Source organism: Cyanistes caeruleus, chromosome 4, assembly GCF_971803275.1.
Source record: "Cyanistes caeruleus chromosome 4, bCyaCae1.hap1.1, whole genome shotgun sequence".
In the NCBI taxonomy this organism is placed as follows: domain Eukaryota; kingdom Metazoa; phylum Chordata; class Aves; order Passeriformes; family Paridae; genus Cyanistes; species Cyanistes caeruleus.
Genome location: NC_141704.1, coordinates 31,519,236 through 31,540,103, shown reverse-complemented (window position 1 = coordinate 31,540,103; position 20,868 = coordinate 31,519,236). Strand labels below are relative to the sequence as shown.

At 47.0% G+C, this 20,868-nt stretch overlaps 1 protein-coding gene across 1 annotated transcript; it reads left to right on the top strand.

Moving 5' to 3' along the window:
* The first annotated feature begins 3,174 nt into the window (after nt 1-3,174).
* Nucleotides 3,175-19,781, top strand: IL2RB (interleukin 2 receptor subunit beta). Its single transcript, XM_023935732.2, has 10 exons — nt 3,175-3,479; nt 4,731-4,828; nt 5,149-5,275; nt 6,754-6,868; nt 8,046-8,157; nt 8,694-8,842; nt 9,271-9,448; nt 11,241-11,337; nt 13,173-13,257; nt 14,611-19,781. Exons 2-10 carry the CDS (start codon nt 4,747-4,749, stop codon nt 15,436-15,438), a joined length of 1,773 nt encoding a protein of 590 aa, XP_023791500.1. The 5' UTR covers nt 3,175-3,479; nt 4,731-4,746; the 3' UTR covers nt 15,439-19,781.
* Nucleotides 19,782-20,868: the final 1,087 nt, after the last annotated feature.

Below are 20,868 nucleotides of genomic sequence, written 5' to 3'. Positions count from 1 at the left end.
CTTATGCTGCCCCTGAAACCAATCTGGACCAAGCAACACCTTTAACCAAACCTCCACATCACACTTTTACATGCCACTTAAACACTGAACAGCACTGACTGCAGAGTTTACCCATCTCAGCAACCATTATGGGGACAGGAAGGTAAAGACAAGAACACCTTGCATGTGTTGCTGACAATGTGGTTTTGTTTGGCTTCTCACATTACAAATGGCACCATTCCTAACAATATCAGTGTGAAGGAGATAAAAAGTGCCACATTCTCAGTAGCACAACATCTTGGGCAATCAAGTTCAAAAACGGTGCTGACAGCAAGCAAAATTTACATGTGCCAGGTGGGGTCTGGACATAATACCATTATCATGTTTCTGAAGGAAAGCCTCTCTTATTTATGCCACAGTTGTTGCTTCAATGCATTTTAAACAGTGTTTCCAAGGAAAATATGCTGAGGAATCGATGTTTGGTTGTCTGTAGCTGATCCAACGGATCATTCCTCCTCCCCTCACAGTTTTGGTCAATTCCAGTTGCTCTTGACAAAGAGGCATACCCTGTATTGAGCAAGGGTATCTTGATAGAGGATTGCTGGTTTTCCATTGGGACCTTCCATGGAAAAGTCTTCAATGTGACATCAGTCCTTACTAGCTGGCACAAAATCTGCAGAAGAATCATTCATAGAGAAACAGATCTAGAAAAGAACAGACTCCAGAGAGGCAGCTGATCACACAAATCCTTGTTTCCAGCTGCATCAGCCACCCATCTCCTATAGGGACTGACTGCATGTTAAGTTTTCCTCTTCCACTATTTCAGTAACCATAGTGCACAATCAACCTCATATGATTTTGATGCATTAAAAAAACCCCAAACTGAATCAGTGGAGTTTTTTCCCTTGATAAGCTGAACAGTAAAAAAACCTGTGCTTTGTGCACTTGCTTTCCCAAAGTGATCTCTGGTCTTAAGGAAGGTGTAGGTTTCTCTAGCCTGAAGGACAAACAGCAAAAATTCTGGTTAACATGAATGTTCTATTGCAGCTGCAGTGCTGGTGATTACAAGAACTTACAGAGAATTTCATTGCTTCAGCTGAGGATTTCTGTGCCAGAGTAAGCTGCATTAATTTTCAGAATTCCTGGGAAAGGTGGTCTGTGGCCTGATGATCCATGCCATTACATCTCCATCCTGATGGGAGCCTCCAAAGTGCAACATACACAGCCAGCAGTTAGCAGAGCAGGAGAGCTCACAGCCCATCCTCTCCCCTGCTCCTTTTCAGCAGAGGCTGGCTGGCTTTGGTTCCCTGGCTGTCCTCCCCAAGCCTGGCCATGACAAGAGTTTTCAGATGCATTCAAATGACAGCTCTGGAGCCTCCTGGTCCTTGTTGTGTGTGGTGAAGAAAGAGGTGCTGCACTCCACTACTGCTGGTTAAGTGAGTGCTTGGTTCTGGATCAACAGCAATGCTTTCCCAGAAATGGCCATGAGGATTGCAGCCCTCTGCAAAACGGCTCTGCCTTCAAACTACTGTTTCTCTCCAACACTACTTCTTTTTGAGGTCTAGTGTCTTCTGAGATCCAGTCTCTGGGCTGGGCTTCCTGTGACTAAGAACCCATCCTCCACCTACACCCTTTTTCCACTACCTGAATCCAAGATCCCTTTGTTGTTAAACTAGGTCCCATCCTCCAGGTTTATAGAGTCCTCAAAGAGGAATTGCTTGTGATTAGCCTCTGACAACTTTTGGTCAGCAAAACCTTCTTGCCTAACCTGAGCTTGGGCCTTGAGCTGCTCTAGGAGAGAGGGATGAGGAGCACTGAGTGTGGTGACCACTGTACATGTAAGAGGAGACTCTCATCATCTGGCCTCACACCAGTGGCCATCACTGTGCAGTCCACACCAGGCAGGAAACGTGATGTGCCGTGCTTCAGAGAGTTCTATTTCTGTATGGAAAAGAGAGAGGGGTGTGAGGACATGTTTGCAGGTCTGTGCCTATCTGTGAACCAGGCAACCATCAGGCTGTGGATTTGCATTTGTACATCTGCTTTGGCTTGGGAAGTGGAGGCAAAGAAAGGGGATATCTGTCTGCAAAGGAGAGGGTGCAGGAAGCTTTGGAAGAAGGCGGAAATATTTTTTGCATCTTTGTCTGGCCTGTTGAATGGACAAGCCATGCCAAACAGAAACTGCAGCTACTGCAGGGCGGTATTGCCTGGCTGGACTAGCTGCAAGGCTCAGGTCAGAGGGGCTGGTTCTTCCTCCTGTGGAGTGAATGGGGTGTTTGGCTGGGTAGGGAGGTAGTGGGATGGGTGTTCTTGTGGTGTCACACCATCTTCAAGTGTGAGGGTGTGCCTCAAACTGGTTCACACTCAGCATTGACCTGTTTCCACACCCACTGTGACCCAGCAGGGATCCTCTAAAACCAGGGAAATGATGATGCTCATTCAGGTGTTGCTCTGTCTCACTGTATTAGGAACGGCGAAAGCGGCGACACAGACTCTCCTGCTTTAGTTGCAGAAGAGAGCACTTTTAATTCTTGCAGATCTTCTTTTATAGACAGCTCCCAGAAGGTCCAAAAAGGTAAAGCTTCCATTGGTCATCAAACTAACACATCACCATCATTGGACAATTAGGAACAACACCACTTGACCATTTCTTGCAAGTAAAGAACAAGGAGACAACACCTGCAAAGGCTGTCTTCCTTCTCTAAGGACTGTTTGGATTCCTCCCTATGATTTCCCAGGCCAGAGTGAGAGAGTTGTGTACTTGACCTTCCCACAGGCTCAAGCCAGTGCCTGAAGCCTAAAAATCTCTTTTTTGACCACTGTCAGTTCCCACATTGCTCAGGTCAGAAATTCCAGCTATTTTTCACAAAATGGTCCATGGTATTTCTGCTGTAGACACACTCCTGTCCCCGAGTTTCAAAGTGATCTGTAAACTTGTGCAGACCCTGAGAGCAAAATGAGTGATCCATTTGGGTATTTAAAAGAGGAAGCTATGGGTCTTGCCATTATCCCAAGAGGTCATTTTTGCTCTCTCTTTTGCCTCCCAGCAATGGTTTGAAACTGGTCCCAGAATGTCTGAGCAGTGCTAACACCTGACCCCTCTAACCCGGTTTCTGCACTTACTGCTTTATCAGCAGGAAGTAAAATGTGGTTTGGTTTTGTTTTTTTTTAATTCTTGTCCTTACTAGCCTTTTTGATACTTCAGGGCCTTGTCTCAGTCTGACAAGGCAAGCAAGCAGCAGCTTCCTGTGCACAGGTGAGATGAAGAAGACAGAGAGAGACCATGCATAGATTAAAGAAACAGCTTTGGAGCAGAACTGCTGGGCTGTAGGCACCTCTTCTCTTGTGGACATGCACTGAGCCAGGATATCTGCCTTCATCGCTCTCCCTTTTCCCCTCACCCTTCCCCTCACTGTTTGACATTCAGCACCTGCTGCCATCCAACCTCACGACCCCAGGGACTCCCTTCATCTGGACCGCTCGGTGCCCGGAGCTGGAAGGTAAAGGGGGAAATGCCAGCTCTCTCCCACATGGGGGTGGCTGATCTGAAAGCATCTTAGAAGGAGTTTCAATCTGACAAACTTCATCTCGCCGTTGGGAAGGGCTGAGAACATATTTATCTCTCTGTCTCTCCACAATCCTCTCAAATCATACCCTGCATCTCACAACCACACTGCCCGCTTTCTCTCTCTCTCTCCCCTGTCTGCTATTGTGTTGTCATCATGTTTTTCTTCCTCTGAACCTAATCTTTTATCACAACGGGAATTGGCATGCCAGCCCTTTATAAACCCTCTCTTCCCACTCCTCTGGCAGTCCTAGCAAGGTCCAGTGTTTTCCTGTTTTCCTCAGGTCTGCCTGAGCTTCAGGGTTGGTGAGAGGAGAGGGCGGTTCCTTCTCCGGGGGGCAAAGGCAGATCTCAAGGTCCGAGTGTCCGGGTGGATGGGGAGAGAGAGGCTTGGATGAGAAGACTGTAAGGCCAACCTGTCTAATATGGAACACAACTTTGTACAAGCTTTGTAAGACAAGGAGGCTCCCTGGGTGCCTGGGCTGGATGAGGGCTGCTGCTGAGTTTCTTAATTACAAAGCCCAAATTTTCTGATACGCCTAAAATCATGACTCCTTCTAAGGCAGAGCAAGGGTCTACTTGGAGGGGATCTTGCATAGTTCATGCACTAATATGTAATATCTTTTGATATGGAAAAGCCTTGACTTTCTAGATCCGATAAACACTTTCTTCTCCTGATTCCCTCACCTGTCCCAAACATGCTATTCAAAACCTGCCTCCTAAGCCATGAACTGTGCAAGCAACTCCTGTCAGTTGCATCCAGGGACCCTCTTACTCAGCAAGCACCTAGTTATTTCAGCCCTAGGGTTTACCAAAAAAAGCTCTTCAAAGCACAAGCTGTGCGCAGCCGAGGCAGCACTCTCTACCTGAGTCAGCAGGCAGCCTGAGACAAGGCGCGCGGACCGCTGTGTGCTCACTCAGGCGTTCTCAGAAGACATGATTCCTGCAAACAGCCTCTGTGCTGCCCTGTGAACAGCATCACTGCTGGGCAAAGCACCCAAGGCAGGGGAACAGTGAGGTGCTGAGGGAAAAGTGCAGGCTCCGGAGTGAAAGGGATATGAGTTCCTGAACCTAGAAGACTGGTGCTGCACCCTAGGATGGTGGATGCTTCCTATGAGATGACTTCTCGACATCTTCCTAAGTCCCATTGTTGAGCTGTGTTGTGGGGGTGTCTTCTCTCTATCAGTGTGTCACCAGTACTGATGAAGCCCTCATTGCTGCTCCTGTCTCACCTCTGCCTGTTCAGCCTCATACCTCCCTCGTGGGCATCAGACTCAGCACAAGGTAAGAAACGATTCCTTTCACCTGTGGGTGAGCAGGGAGGCGAGTCAGCCAGGGCAGTGTGTGAGCTACGGTGTGCTGCTGTGCAGTGTTTGTGTTGTAACATACAGCCAGAAGAGTTTGCAGAATTAAAGGTCTCTGATGAGCACCTCAGCCTCCAAGGATTCAGAGAAATGAGCGGTGCTGCCTTTCTTACTTGGGGTTGTCCAGCAGAGGAGTCACTCAGTAGTTTGGGATGGGGCAGCATTGTCCGGGGTGACAATTAACGCCAAGCATCATTGCTAATTAAGCCACATTGCTGTCCATCTCTTCTCTGCTGGCAGGTGCCTCCAGCCTCACTTGTTGGTATGACTCACGGGCGGCTCTCTTCTGCGACTGGGACCCAGGCAGGGACCTGACTGAAGCACCATGCCAGCTGGAGATTTTATCAAAGAAAGGCTTTTGTGACAGGTGGGTGGCTGGAGAGACTGAGGAAAAACAATGCCACAAAAGTGTAGGGTTCCCCTTCCCAGGCTAGGTAGTGGAGTCACAGAGCTGAGGTGTTCTGTCTTGAACTCTGTCTCTATCTCCATGTGGGCTGAGATGCTGGTAGCCACTGTTCAGTGTTTGCTGTCTGACAGTCCCAAACTGTCACGTACAACCTGTCTTCCAGCTCCATGGCTCCATCTGACCTTCACTTTTCAAAAATTCCCTCTTCCTTGGCAGACAGCCTTGGGACTGAAAGGCATTTCCAGTGGAAAATGAGGATGTATAGAGATGGGGCTGGAGAAGGGTGGAATTGAAGTTATACAGAAGCCATTTGGCAATTGCCAGGATGAGCTGAGATGTTGCACCCTGAGTAACAACAAACACAGAAAAGCACTGTCCCCCTTCTCTCCCCTGGCTCTTTCATCTCTTCCAGTTCATGATGTTTTGCTCTCCCATATGCCTCCCAGCAGAGGGGAGGTGTTTGGCCTGTACTGAAATGGGGGCTGGCTGAGTCTCTGTCATCTCCTAAGAGGACATCTGCAGCCAAGAGGCTTACTAGCCCACCCCAGGACTGATCTGGGTGCCTGTCATAAGGAAAGGCTCAGTGTGATTCCGTTCTTGGCTGGGTTACTTGTCACGGTCATAGAGACACCTCCAGTTGGGTTGGATTGACAAATGTATCTTGGGGCTGGTGCATGGACCTAGAAAGCTAAAACATTTATGTTGCTCCATGGGTGTGAATCAGAGACTGCGGCTGGAATTGGGGCTGGATGTGGCACTGTGGCATCCTTTGATCAGGGCTCAAGTAAGAAAACCCTCTCTGCTGTCAGCGAGTCCCAGGCCTGATCTGACCTTGGAGCTGGAGCAGGCGCCTCAGTCAGACACTGCCCCAGCTGGAACCCCACAGATGTTCTCCACACTGCCACACCCCATGCCATAGCTCAGCTGGGGCTCTCCAGCCAACTTCTCAGAGCAGGAGAGAAGTTACGGGGTAGAGCTGCCACTTGTGATGTACTGTCCTGGCTGACTGAGATGTGACCTGGCTCAGAGGGTACATGTCCCTTGAGTGTCTGAGATCCTACAGGACTGCCAATGTCTGGAAGAAGACCTGTAAATCCTAGAGGAGCTGAAACAGGCACCTGTCTCCCAGGGCCATGTTGCTGTAGGTAAGTTTGGGCTCTGTATGCCCTCTGACATCAACAGGTAGCGGAGAATATAGGAAGAGGGTTTTGTGAAGTCATTGAAACTGGAAATCTGCTGTTTTCTTTGCCCTGAAATAACTGGGGTCCGTTGACTTATGTGCCAGCACATAAAATTTGTCAGAGTGATACAGTGGGAAGAGAAAGTAGGATTAAATCAGTGCTGTAACCTGTTCAGCAAATACAGTAGGATGTAAAATGCTTTGAAAGCCCTTTAATGTTACATAATATTTGACAAACTACAAAACTGTAACTTCCCAGCTTCCTGGAGTTAAATCCCTCACCTGAAAAATCCAAGAAGTACTGCGAATTATTCAAGACAGAGCATATGACAGGACTGAGGAGATGCATCAAAACCTTCAACCAAAATGCTAATGTGAGTAATTCATCTGGGATGTCCTGGCCAATGACAAAGTGGAAAGGATTTGTGTATGCATTTTGGGTGTATAAGCAGTGTAACATCCAGGGGTAGTACAAAAAGCCCAAACCTAATCCCTGACTCCGGACCTGGGATTTGGCTTGGCGCTGTGTGCTGTTGATATACATGACTTCTGTGGGTTCCCCTGCAGGAGGGATTGGCTTCACTGTGAGCTGGACCATGCTGTCCTGCCACATGCAGAAGAGCTGCAGGACAGACAGATCACATGAAGTGTCCCATGCCTCAATCACCTGTTTGGCCCTAATCCCTTCCTCTGAGGAGGGATGGGCATCACCACCAGCTCTGAGGCCAGCTCTTGGTCTCATTTTCCTAGAAAATATCAATACTATTTTCCAGATAATTAGATACTGTGAAGTGTGGTTAGATGTGTCTAATACAAGATGCAACAGCAGCACATCACTGGAGCTAATGGTGATGCAAATCTTCTAACTATTATTCTTTATTTAAATCAGTCTTATTTTAGATACATTAGGTACTTCCTTCAGTCACATGCAGAGTCACTGCCATCCCCATGTTTTCAGAAAACACCCACCCAAATTCGAGCTAATATTTTTATTGGTAAAGTCACAACCAGTTCTAAAGACAGACTTTCATACATTTGCATATCATGTGCAAAGACAAATTGCAGGGTTGGTATATAGCTCCAAAATCTTTCCTTTCTAATCAAGCTAATTTCTCTGTTGCTTATTCAGTACTGTATGATGTATGTGGCCCTTCAGTATCACTGCGTTTCAAGTGTCATGTTTAATACTAATGCAGTTTCAGTCTTACCAGGGAACATAACATGTTCTGGTAAAAATAAAATTTCTCTATAAATGTCACTCATAAAGAGCAACTTCTTTTCCTGATTAGTCAGCACAGACTGGAATCCCAAGAAACTAACATATCACAATGTTTTGTGCCCTTCTTGCCAATAAACCAAAGGAAAATCCAACCACATGGAATATAAATTTTTGGTTCCTCACTCACCACTGAGATTTATGCCCTTCTTCCACAACTACCTTCCATATTTATTGTCAAGTATGCCTAATCATCTTATGTATAGGCAATGCTTAGAAATTTGAATGCATATTCATTAGCTTTCATTGATACTAATGGTTAACTTTTCTTGCAGAATCAGTGCTTCACCGTTTCAGACCGTCTTCATTTGTCTGTCCATTGCCACACTGCAGAGAATAAAACCAAAATACCTGCACAAATAAAAAACTTCAATCCATTTGCAAATAGTGAGTACTCATCTGCCTTCTGGTGCCTGAAGTTTCCCCATGTGAGGATAGCTATTTTTCCTTCCTCATCCTCTCCTATGCAACACCCACAGCTGATTTTAGGCCTTTGTCTTTTGCTTGTCCCCTGCTACAATGAACACAATGTTGGCTCCTGCCACTTGCTCCTCTGTCATGCAGTGTCATGCCAGCCACGTCCTGTCCTGTCCCATATCTGGCTTTAAACAGGTAATGGTAGCTCAGCTGTCCTCAAGAAAAATGTGTGCTGCAAGAAGGATGGAAAGTCTTGCTGCTCTTCCTCAGCCCCCCTCCAGTTATCTGCTTCCACACTTCTTTAAGACAGCTTTGGCATGTTTCAGTCTTTGCTGCAAGGATTCAGCTCACTAATCCAGAAGTAAAACATGTGCTTGGGACGTTGTTTTGCTGGCTGTAGGAGTTTACCTGTCTCAAGGAGATGTCCTGCTGCTGAGGGGCTTGATGTGCAGTCCTGTTATGGACAGAGTATGGGGATATCAGCCCAGCTTCTTCTCTCTTTCCAGTAAAGCTGAGGCCTCCAGAAAACCTTCAGCTGGTTAACATAACTGAAAACACTTCCAACCTAACATGGAGCCTGACTATTTCCTCTCACTATTTGCATGGCATGCGGGAGTACCAAGTGCGGTACCGACACGTGGCTCAGTCCTGGGAGGTGAGTACAGAGGGGGAAACCAGGACATGCTACCAATCCTGGATGAATCCTAGTCTTGTTTAAGTCCCCCAGGATGTGATCCTGGGCCTCCTCTCAGGATGTGACCAGTTTTGGTGAAGCTGGATAGAGGATGACAGCCCCCACTCCTTTATCTGTGTCACCTGCTGCCAGTGTTTGGTGATGACAAGGAGGCAGATGGGGATCCTATTTTACTTAGTGCTGTCACAAAAAAAATTAAGACAGTTCCAGGACAGACCTGAAAGGGACGAGAAAAGCAAAACCAAAGAAGAATTTTTCTTCAGGGTGAACAAGCCGTGCACAAAGTGTAAGGACTTGAGACAGGTCTTCTCTGAGGGCCTTGGAGAAGATGGGTATGTGAGGCTGTAAGCCAGGGTGTTGATGATGTTATAAATTTGCCCTACTCCCAGGAGGCTGCAAACTTGCCCATTGAACAGGACCAGATGTGGACAAAATTTGAGAGACTCTCACCCAACTCGAAATATGAGGCAGCTGTCCGTGCAAGGCCAAGTGCCAGAAGCACCTACAAAGGCGTGTGGAGTGACTGGAGCAAGCCAGTCCTGTGGAGGACACACGCTGACCATAAGGGTAAGTCAGGTAGTCTGACGTGGAGGGGGAAACAGGGACTCAGGACAAACAAGGTAGAATGGCCAAAAGAGTCAGAAGCTGAAGGAAGATGTGTAGGGAGAACTGTGTTCACCTAAGAGTAACAGAAAGGTTGAACACTGTCCCTCCTGATCCCTCAGCATCACAGCTTAAGGGCAAAGACCCCCTGACCCCAGCAAAGCCCCTCTGACTTCCAGAAAGCAGGCAAAATCCACAAAGTATAGATCAGGGACTACTTCCCCAGAGCAGTAAGGCCAGATGTCTAACCAGCAGAAGCAGTGGCCAGGATTGGCATTTTCCCAGATGCTAATGTTACCTGGGATTATTCTCCCAGCTTCCTAAAACGGCCCAGTTGAGTGGGGAGGTACTGATCAGTGAAATGCAGTGAAACAGCTCTCAGCCCAGCTGAGCTGAAGAACACCCAAGCCTGGGAAGCAAAGTCTCATGGAAACTGGTAGAGAATTACTGACTTCAGTGCATGATAAAACCCTTTTGAACAAGGTCTGCTGAGATTTGCATCAGTCACTGTATGAACTTCCAGCCTTGGAAGATAGTGCCCTTTGGTGCGTCGGTGGCTGTGGCCCCTGTCATTCTTTTTCCAAAAAATGGGCAGGTAGAGGTTATTCTTTCTCATGTTGCCCCCATCCTGCCTCTGCTCAACCCCTCCCTGTTGTTCCTGGTGTTTGTATAAACAGAGGAGCTATGTTTAGAAAGGGCACTGTGTTGCTGTGGTGATCAAATTTTGACAGTGTGTGATGTCAGTGAATAGGATACAGCCGCAACCAGTTGTCATAGCAACCAAGACCCAAAGATAACCAGGGTACCAGAGGCAGAGGAAACAAAGTGATATGAGTAGCATCTCAAGGACAGGGAAAGAAAGAATGTGCTAAGAATGTCTCCTCCGTCTTTTATTTTTCTCTGTTCTCTCCTAACTGCTCCAGAGATTCTCTGCATGACCAGACCAAGGGACACGAGGGATGGGAGGAGATGAGGGGCAGGCAGAGGAAACAGGCACCAGAATAGCAAGACCAAGAGAAGGTGCACTGGGGAGATATGTGTGAAAGAGAGAGATTAAGGAATGTTTGAGATGATGCCAAACAAGCCTGAGGAGTGCTAGCGGCCCCGGCAGTGTGGGAGCCCAGTCTCTTTGTCCTAACCCTACAATCCAAGTACTAAATATGATGTAAAGCTGTAACCTTCCTAGCCTCCTAATGCTTCCCTACACCTCTCCAAAGAAAGAAGCCAATTCCTCGATCCCTAACCTTCTCTTGCCTTCTCACAGACCTGTGAAACACAAGTCCCTCTCCCTCACTGACCATTAGTGCTGTTTCAAGCCTCCAACCCCACTATAGCTGGTTTTAGGAGTCCCTGCTTTCCTTGGCAATGAAACAGACAGGTTGGTGGACACTTCAACCAGCAGCCTGCGCTACCTCATCTGTGGCAACCCCTAGCTGTGGTGTTGTTATGACCAGGGAGCTCAAGCTGTTCAGCACTAATTATCTGTTAAGCAATGCTTAGACTCTGAAACCCATATCAGCTCAAAGGCATCCTGCACAGATGTGAGCAGAACTCACATATACTCTGACCTGTATATTATAGTTCTCGATAATTATAATATAGATAATTCAAGATAATATTATAATGTTATATGAAATTATAACAAAGGCCCACTTTGATCACTTTGAACAGCCATGAAAGGGCTGCAGCTTCTACCTACAGAATCCCAGAGTCCTGGTTAGATTTTAACAGCCATTTCTTCATTCTCATCTTGCAGGAACATCCCAGCCAGTCCTGCCAGTTCTGATAGTGAGCACTTTTGTCTTCGTGATCATTGGGACTGCCTTCCTCATTAACTTACGGACCCTGAAATGGTAATTGAGAATTAAGTTTACATCTCTGTTCCTCTGCTGTGTCTTGTGTGTATTCTCAAAACTCAGATTATTTTTCACCTGGTGTTACTCAGGATAGAGATGGCTTTAATCCAAGCAGTTTATGGTTTATAGCCCAACCTTCTGAGACTGATATTTGCCTGTGGAGAAATAACACTACCCAAGATGATGTGGTTTCACCAGCACTGTCGTATTGTGCCATGCTGCTGTGACCTGGTGCCATGCCCTGGTGCTATGCCCTGGCTATATTTAAAGCAGCTGTCTCAGCACATCTGCTGCCCAGGGGTTAGAGTGGTGTTTCCTGGCAGGGATGCATCAAAATTGCCTCTCCAAAAGCAGGTCATTGGGTTGAGAACTCTCCCTGCAGCGAGGACCAAATAAGCCTGGTTACCACTATCTTCTCATTTAGACATTCCAGCAAGAGCTCAGGCAGGGTGAGGTGACATTGGGCCTGCAGGCAAAACTCCTGAGTGAGGAGTACAATTCTTGTTCTTTCTGGTTCTTTCAGTCCTCACACACTGATAAAACCTATATGATGCCTCAGGACCTCTTTACCAGTGTTTTTACCAGACACTGCTTTTATTAAAGACTGAAAGTGTCTCACAAGGTTACTCAACACAACAATATGAACAGTGACCTCTCAGCTTGGCATGGTTAGAAGCAGTCACAGGTTTTCTCATCTCGGATCAGGGATAAAGAAGCAGGGTGCTGATGTTCCTGGCAGGGAGCAGGGACAAACATTCTCAGGGATGAATTTGTAGAGGCTGGACGGTTTCTCTGTAAGGAAAGACAGAGAAGCATGCTGAAGGAAGATGGACACTGAGAAAGTCATTGGTCACTATTTTACCCTGAGTCATAACATAAAGCTGAGGAACTGCTAGATGTACAGCACAGAGGGAGTTAAAAAGGTTTCCTTTCTGCACAAAGTATAATTAACCTAGGGGAATTGAGTGCAAAATAATGCTGAGGTAAGATGCAAGGGAGGATTAGACATGCATGAATAAAAATATCATCTGCAATGATGTAAGGTAGTTTATATGCAAGAGCTAGCAAGTTCTGATGCTTCAGAGAGTACACCGATTGCCTCCAGAGGTCAGGAGGGTTTTTCCTTAGAACATCCTACAGCAAAGCTTCAGCAAAGGAATGACAAGATGATCCAAACACTCTGAGAAACTGAGGAGCAGATTAGATCACTTCATGCTGCCTCAGGATGACAACACACTGGTTCCAGGGAAGGAAAGGCCTCTGGACAATACAAGGCATACTCACTCAGACGGCTCACACGGCCCATGTGTCCCAGCTGTGCCATGCAGCATCCTGCCAGGAGGGCAGAGAGCTGTGGCAGAGCTTTCCCAGTGACGGCCCTGCTCAGGCCACATGGTCCTGAGTCATTGTGGTGGCAGCAAAACAAAGAAGGGGCAGCTCACAGCAGCAGGAGCTTGGAAACAAGGAAGGCTTGCTCAGCTTGTCACCAGGACAGGGGCTGAAGGTGGCAGGTGGACAGGTTAAGGTGACCAGGCAAGGCAGGGAAGAAACCACTAAAGCCAGGGGTTGCCTCCCCCCAGGGAAAAGGCTGAGGGAAATGTATTTTACAGTGCCAGGTTTATCTGTCTCATCCCTATACATCTCGTGGCTCAGCTAGTGCCTCTCAGACCACTCCAGGGCAAAGGACAGCCCTCGGGCTCGACCTTATTTTACCTCTCTGCCATGCCCAGGCTTTACCTGTGAATTGCAGTGCACTCTTTCACCCCCACCATGGTGACAGTGATCAGGATCAGGCCCTGCTTCATTTGTCCTTCTCATTCTCCTTCCTCAAGGTTTAAGAAGATCCTGAAGATTCACATCCCAGACCCTGAGAAGTTTTTTCCCCCACTTGTTTCGGTTCATGGAGGTGACATTCAGGTACGGGACTGCAGATGGGACCATAGGGGAGAGAAATGAGGGAAAGGAGCCTCCAGCTGCACATGTCCAGGACAGATAGACCTACATGTGCACACATGATATATGTGCCTGTAGCACCAGCTGCTGGGTTCTCTGCTTAAGTTCTATTTTCTGACCTTCTAAAACCTGACTCTCAGCTGAGGCATCTCTAATTCCAGAATGGAGAAATGGCAAACCACACATAACACAGCACCCTGCTCCCATGATCGGCAGCCTGAGAGACAACAAGGGGCCTGCAGGAGGGAGCTTGGCCTCTCAAGATCCCCTTCCCTCCCAGTTCAGTGCCTCCCTACCTGCCCTAGGCTGCCCAGCTCTTCCCCAGATTTCCTGCTGTGAGCATCTCCTCTGCTCCTGATGTGAATTGCCATCACACTGGATAGCACTTAGCTATTCCTTGCATTCTTGTCTGTTTCCCTTCTTTTCCCACTCCACTATTCCCCTTTCCCTAAGCTCTCTGTGAGTATGGGCAGCTGCAAGGAGACAATTACCATTCTGTGCAGCATTAAAGGGAGCATCAGATGCAGGACGTGGGAGGTGATCCCAAGGGGCATCTTGCTATAAGAAGGATGGAAACAAACTGCAGAGGGTTCAGAAACAGCTAAGCTTTGGAAAAGCCAAGATGTAAAAAGACTTTAGAAAGCTTAAACTACAGGGAAAGAGTTCAGGGTAGGGGGACAGGGTTGTGCAGCAGGCACTCAAGACATTTGATCAGTCCAGAAAGACCTTGAAAAATTTGCTTTACAAGCCATAAAGGCAATGGATTTGGGTGTCATCAAAGCCAGTTTATTTTTAAGGATAATGATGCACTGCAGGATGTTGGTCATGATGAATGTGAAAATTAGGCACAAGGGGCCTGGAAGAGCACTTTAGACAAGAAATCTGCATATGGCCATGTGGATTATCAGAAGCTTGTTCAGCACCAAGGAATAGACTCCATGAGATGCACCTCAATACTGTTTTTCAAGCTTCGTTTCATCTTATGGTCTTGTAAGGGTTTTTCCTACCTTTTTTATTCCCTTTGTTTCACTTTAATCCTCCATCTTAAATTCGCTGCTTCAGAAATCTCAAAACATAGGCTGACAAGATCCACTCTTAATTTTGAAGTGACAGAATGACATTCTCTCTCTGAAAACCCTGCAGATGAGACATCATGAATGGGAATTTCCCTCCCCACCACCTCTGGTAACCCTTTCTTGGACAGAGAAGGTCACTAGATTGCTGTGGCCAGTCAGTAGAAGAAATCTTTGGTTCTTCTCTGAGTGCTGTACTTTGGTAGTCACAGTCTCTCTCTCTCTCGTGTTTCTTCCCCACCAGAAATGGCTCTCCTCCCCATTCTCCACATCTTCCTACTGTGTGAACAGCACAATCCCAGAGATCTCCATGCTCGAGGTGATGCAGAAGAATGACCAGGAATCCCAGTTTCAACTTTCCAAGGGAGCCCTGACTCCTGATCCTCCCACGGAAACCAGTGGGCACTCTGGATCCAGCTGCTTCACCAACCAAGGCTACTTCTTCTTCCACCTTTCCAACTCCTTTGAGATCGAGCCCTGCCAGGTCTACTTCACCTACGAGCCTTTCACCCAGGAGGGCAGTGGCAGCAAGGATGGTGAGTGTTACCAGGCTCTCCCCTCCCCAGACCTCTGCACACTGGAAGAGGACATGAATGTGTTGCCCAGCAACTTCTTCCACTGCATCAAGGCAACCCCAGGCTTCCAAAAGAGCTCCTTGGTGGAAGAGACAGCAGGTGAAGCCCAGCAGGCCATGGCTGTTCCGGGGGCTCTCCAGTCGAGTGAAAGCACCTCAACAACACCTGTTCTGGAACAGGATGAGAAGGTGATGGACAAAGCAGTTTCACAACCTGCTGAGTCCGTGTGCCAGCTGGACACTGACTTTCCTGACCAGCTGGACTTGCAGGACAGCGATGCTGTCAGTGTAACGGAGGGGAGTGGGAAGGGGGGCCCTCCAGCTGACCCCTGCACACCAGCACCTAGTGCTGCCTCTTCCTTCTCCCAGCCTCCACCTCTAATGCAAAGACAGGATGAGGATCCATGCAAAGCAGCCTTCTCCAGCCAGGTCCCAAACACTGGTGCCTACCTTTCTCTGAGGGACCTCCAAGGCCAGTACAGCCATTGCTCTGTCTAGGATCTGCCTGGAGGAGACCCACAGATGGGAAAGGCCACCTCAGCAGGGAAGGCTGGATGGACAGTTTCTCTCCTCAGGACGTGAATGTAACTTCAGCATCAATCCCATTGGGACTGCTCACAAATGAGGCTGGAGAACACAGGCCAACAAGGACTTACCTTCATAACCAAATCTGTTTTTCTGTTAATACTGGCACAGAAACTCCTCACACTTCTCAAGTGGCATTCCAAACCTCGCCAGCTCATTTTTCCCTTCCCAGCTCCCAGCAGGAGACTGTGCCAGCACTTCCATGCTTTGCATTTTGGTGTAAAACAGCACTCAGCTTTGAGTGATGTGATGTTTGAGGGATGTGATCTGTTTGCCTCATACAGGCCTAAAACCCCCTAATGGGATGGAGAAATGCCTGAAGATGTGGAGATGAGATTTTGTACAGGGGACAATAGCACTGCCAGACAGTGCTGGGGTTGATGAGGAAATGGATGAAGACATCTCCTCCTGGTTGACCAAGGGTGTTTTTTTTCTATGATGTCCCCACTTTAGGTTTTAATCAGAGATTACATTCTAAACTATTCAGTCCAGATTTAGACTTCAGAGTCTAGACCTTTGAGTCTCTAAGGTTGGCTCAGAGCCAGAGTTGCATCAGTTGTCTAAGCAGTGCAGTGTAAAAAACGAAATCCCCATTATTGGGTTAAAAATACTGGGGAAATCCCCTCCCTCTCTTTCCTCCAGCTCTGATGGTGGCAGTAAAAAGAACTCACACAGTTTCCCATTCTTGCTACAATATTTTTCATGAAATCGAAAGCCTTTCTGCCCTGCTGGCAAACTACAGTTATTTGACTATGATAAGCTGATTGCAGAATAGTTCATCCCACATCCTGTATAAGTGGAAAACATCACAGCAGTGCTGCCCATTCCTTCCACTGCTCAAGGGAAACAATTGCCTAATTAGCAGCAAAGATGTGGTGAATGAGCCCAGAAAACTAACCCACAAATCAGCACCTTTACTGAAAAGAAAACCTCAATCCTCTTGCAAAGAATGGGGATAGCACAGACTTCATTTTTATTCTTCCTCTACATGCCCTGATCTGGATAAAGAAAAAGCCACAGAAGAAAAGTTGTAAGGCAAAGGAAGATCCCTGCATTCACCATTTGTACCATCTGTCCATTTTCTTGCCATATTTCTGGACTTTTCAGCAGTGGGAAAATACCAGCCTTGTGCTAAGATTTCTTCATATCTTGTAAAAACTCTTCTAAGAGAATTTATACCAAAAAGCTCAAGGATATTGAACTTGTTAATGCTTCTGTCACGACTGTGTCAACTAGAACTAATTCTTTCCTGTCTCTGTCTGTCCAAGCATTGAGATTCCTGCTCCTACACTGTTACCTGACCTTGCAGTATGCATCCTGAATGTCATGATGAGTCCCAGGTGCAGGGTCACCCACTGGCTTGGATTTCACCTCAAAAGAGCTGCTCAAAGGGGTTGAGCCTACCTGTAGCTGAGAGGGCTTCGGAACTATTCCTCTCCTCATCAGTTCCTTCACCATCTGTCTCAAGACATGGAGTGCTCCATTGTATCCAGGAGAAAACAGGAGATAAGGAAGATAAGATAAGGAAGCACAAGGCTTTCCTAGCTGTTTCCTGTACTTTGAGAATCTTCCCAGATGGACTTTTAAAAGACACATTGGCTCCCTTGCCTCTGATAGGCAGTTTGCTATCCTACATGGACCAAGGATCCAAGCTGCACTGTCCCCATGTAGACTTCAAGTTTTTCTATTAAGGTTGGAAAAGACCTTCAAGATTATCTAGTCCAAATTTTGACTAAATACTACCATGCCCACTAAACTATATTGCAAAGTGCCACATCTACTTGTTTTCTGAACACTTCTGAAGATGGTGACTCCGCCACTTCCCTGGGGAGCCTATTCCAATGTTTAGCCACTCTTTCAGTGAATATACTTTTCCTGATATCCAGCTTGAATTTCCCCTGGTGCAATTTGAAATAATTTCTTCTTGATCTATTCTACTTGTTATCTGGAAGAAGAGACTGATCTCCACCTTGCCACAACTTCCTCCCAGAGAGTTGTAGTGAGCAATAAGGTTACTCCTGAGCCTTCTTTTTTCCAGGCTAAACACCCCCAACTCCCTCAGCTGCTTCTCCCAGGACTTGTGCTCCAGACCTTTCACTATCTCTATTGCCCTTCTCTGGACACCCTCCAGCACCTCAATGTCCTTCTTGTATTGAGCATCCCCAAACTGAATACAGGATTTGAGGTATGGCCTCACCAGCACTGCACACAGGGGGATGATCCCTTTCCCGGCCCTGCTGGCCACACTGTTCCTAATACAAGTCAGGGTATCATTTGCCCTCTTGGCCACCTGGGCACACCTGGCTCACATTTAGTCACTGTCAACCAGCACCCCCAGGTTCTTTCCTGCTGGGCAGTTTTCAGTCACTCTTCCCCAGTCTGCAGCACAACACGGTGCTGTTGCGACCCTGCTGCCAACAGGACCGAGCACCTTGTTGAACCTCATACCACTGGCCTTGGCTCATCAATCCAACCTGTCCAGACTCCTCTGCAGAGCCTTCCTACCCTGCAGCAGGTCAACACTTCTGCCCAGCTTGGTGTCATCTGCAAACTGACTAAATGAGAGCCCTTCATCCCCTCATCTAGATTATCAACAGATATTAAACAGATCTGGCCCCTGTACTGAGCCTTGTGACACACCACTGGTGACGGGCTGCCAACTGGATTTAGCTCAAATCACTGCAACTCTTTGGGCTTGGCCATCCAGCCAGTGTTCTACCTGGCAAAGAGTACACACATCCATGCCATGGGCTGCCGGTTTCTCCAGGACAATGCTGTGGTAGATAGCGTTAAAGGTTTTTCTAAAGATTAAGCAGGCAACATCCAGATCCTTTCCCTCATCCACAAAGTGGTCACCCTCTCATAGAAGCAGATCAGGCTGGTCAAGCAGAACCAACCTTTCCTAAACCCATGCTGGCTGGGCTTGACCCCTTTGTTGCTCTGCACCTGCCATGTGATGGCACTCAAGGTGACCTGTGCCATGACCTTTTGTGGCACCATGGTCAGGCTGACAGGGCTGACCTTCAGATAATCCTTCCAGCCCTTTTTGGAGATGGGTTTCACACTGGTGTGAAAAACGAGATTCACTTTTCTTAATAAATTATAAAAAAAATTTAATATAAACAAAAAGACAATTAGGAGACAAAGGAAATTAAGTAAAGGGTTAAAACGGCCGGGTGCCCCTGGCACATTGCCAGGAACACACCTGATATCTTTGGAACATTCTTTTTATCCCCCCCTGCTGTGAGGGTTTAATGCATATTCAAACTTTTCTAAGAAGCATTTTGCATGGTTACGCCCTGAACCCACCTCTTCAGAGCATGCTTCATATGGTTTTTATTTTTGCTGCTCATCATTTTATTTTAATTTGATTTCCTTTCTTTGTAAGTGGTCAGTGCTGATAACAGTCTGGGCCCCTCGTCCTGCCCTGGTGACAGCTGGGCTTCACGTCCTTCCACTGCTGCCAACGGCCTGGTCCTGGCTGCTGATAACAGCCTGGTCTCCATTGTTCTTCCACTGATAACAGCTTGGGCCCCACTGTCTTTGCCCTCTGGGGTTTCCGTGCTTTGTACCACGAAATTCCTTTAAGCTTAAAACTTGGTAGCAAGAGAAAAAGTACATACATAGCCGAAAAGTATTTAATATATAACATTCATCCTAATGCTTGCGAAAGCAAATATCACAATACGGATTTCTAACACTGGCTAACCTCCAGTCACCTGGGACCTCCCTGGCTAGTCAGGACTGCTGGTAAATGATGGAGAGTGGCTTGGCAAGCTCTTCCTCCAGTTTTCTCAGTGTTCTTCGGTGGATCTCATCCAGCCCCACAGACTTGGGAGTGTCTAAGTGACACAGCTGGTCATTAACTACTTCCTCCTGGATTATGGGGGTTTATTCTGCTCCCTGTCTTTGTCTTCCAGCTCAGGGGTGTGGGTACCCTGGGGACATCTGGTCTTTCTGTCAGAGACTGAGGCAAAGAAGGCATTAAGTAGCTCAGCCTCATTCTTGTTGCCAATATTCCCCTGCCAAGTCAAATAAAGGATGGAGATTCTCCTTGACCCTCTTTTTTGTTTTTAATGTTTTTGTTAATTTTGATGGTAGTAGCTGGATTGAGTTCTAGCTGGGCTTTCTCCTTTCTAATTTTCTCTCTGCATGACTAAATTATGTATCTGTACTCTTACTGGGTACATCTTGCTGCTGAGTATGAAAAAAAAACAGGTTTGCTTCTTTGTAAATAAACAAAATATTAAGTAATATACAGTGTTTTTCTGTCCTTTGGGGTGAGGGGAAATGATTAACAACTTTTCTAAATAGGGAACTAGGTAAAGTTTTGCTCCAACTAATATACCTTTAGCTCTCCTTCCTACTCCCTGCCCCAAGGGACTCCGACACCTAAAAAAGAAATCAGACTTAGAGGTGATCCTGTTGCAATCTCCTGAGGACTGTCCTGCTGGCTCAGTATTTTTCCACCCCCCCCCTTTTTGTGAAAATGTTGACAGCTTTGGAGCTGGCAAGCTGTTAGTACTGCTTTCGCAGCCATGCTGGGTGTGAATTTGTGACACACTGCGGCAGGAAGTGCTCAGCGTCAGATCTGGCGATAACCGGACCTTTCTTCCAGGAAGACGAGATCATGTGGTCCTGTATCTGAGTAACACAGGTTGTGAATGCCAGAGTCATAACACTCTCAGTGATTTGGGGACCTTTCGCTGCTGGGTTCCCAACAGCCCTTTGGAAATGTCACATGGGGAGCAGTCAGTCCGCTCTCAAGCCCATGAGAACACGGCGTGTGGTTCGCAAACCCACAGAAACACGCTACGACCGTGTCCGTCAGTACCAGCGGCAAACCGAAGCTGAAAAACAGCACTGTGTGGAAAATATTGGTGTGGAAAATATCAAGCTAACAGCCACAGGCACGAGTCCTTTCTTTATCTTAAGCCTAGAGACAGCAAAGATAGCTGTCACATCTCTCATCTCCTTTCCAAGATACCTCGTTCATAAATAGATATCACTCTCAGCCTCCTCCCACATCTCTTCCTCTTTTTTTATTTAAGGTGGAGAAACAGAAAGCAAGGGTACTTGCAGTAAAATATTCCTCTGAAGTCAGATCTGATCAAGGGTTTGGGTCCTTGGTTTATTCAAAAGCCTGTGGTGATAGATGTGGTATGCTTGCTTAGATAGATCAGATTGAGCTTCTGCATTTTTTGTTTTGCTGAAAACACCAGAGAATGAAAATTCTTCTTTTCAGGAAAATTTAAATCAAAAAAGTAAGGTCTTTGGCACTGAGAAGTACCTTTAGATGGGTTCTGACCCACTGTGGCAAGCCCCTCATACTGTAAACTCAGG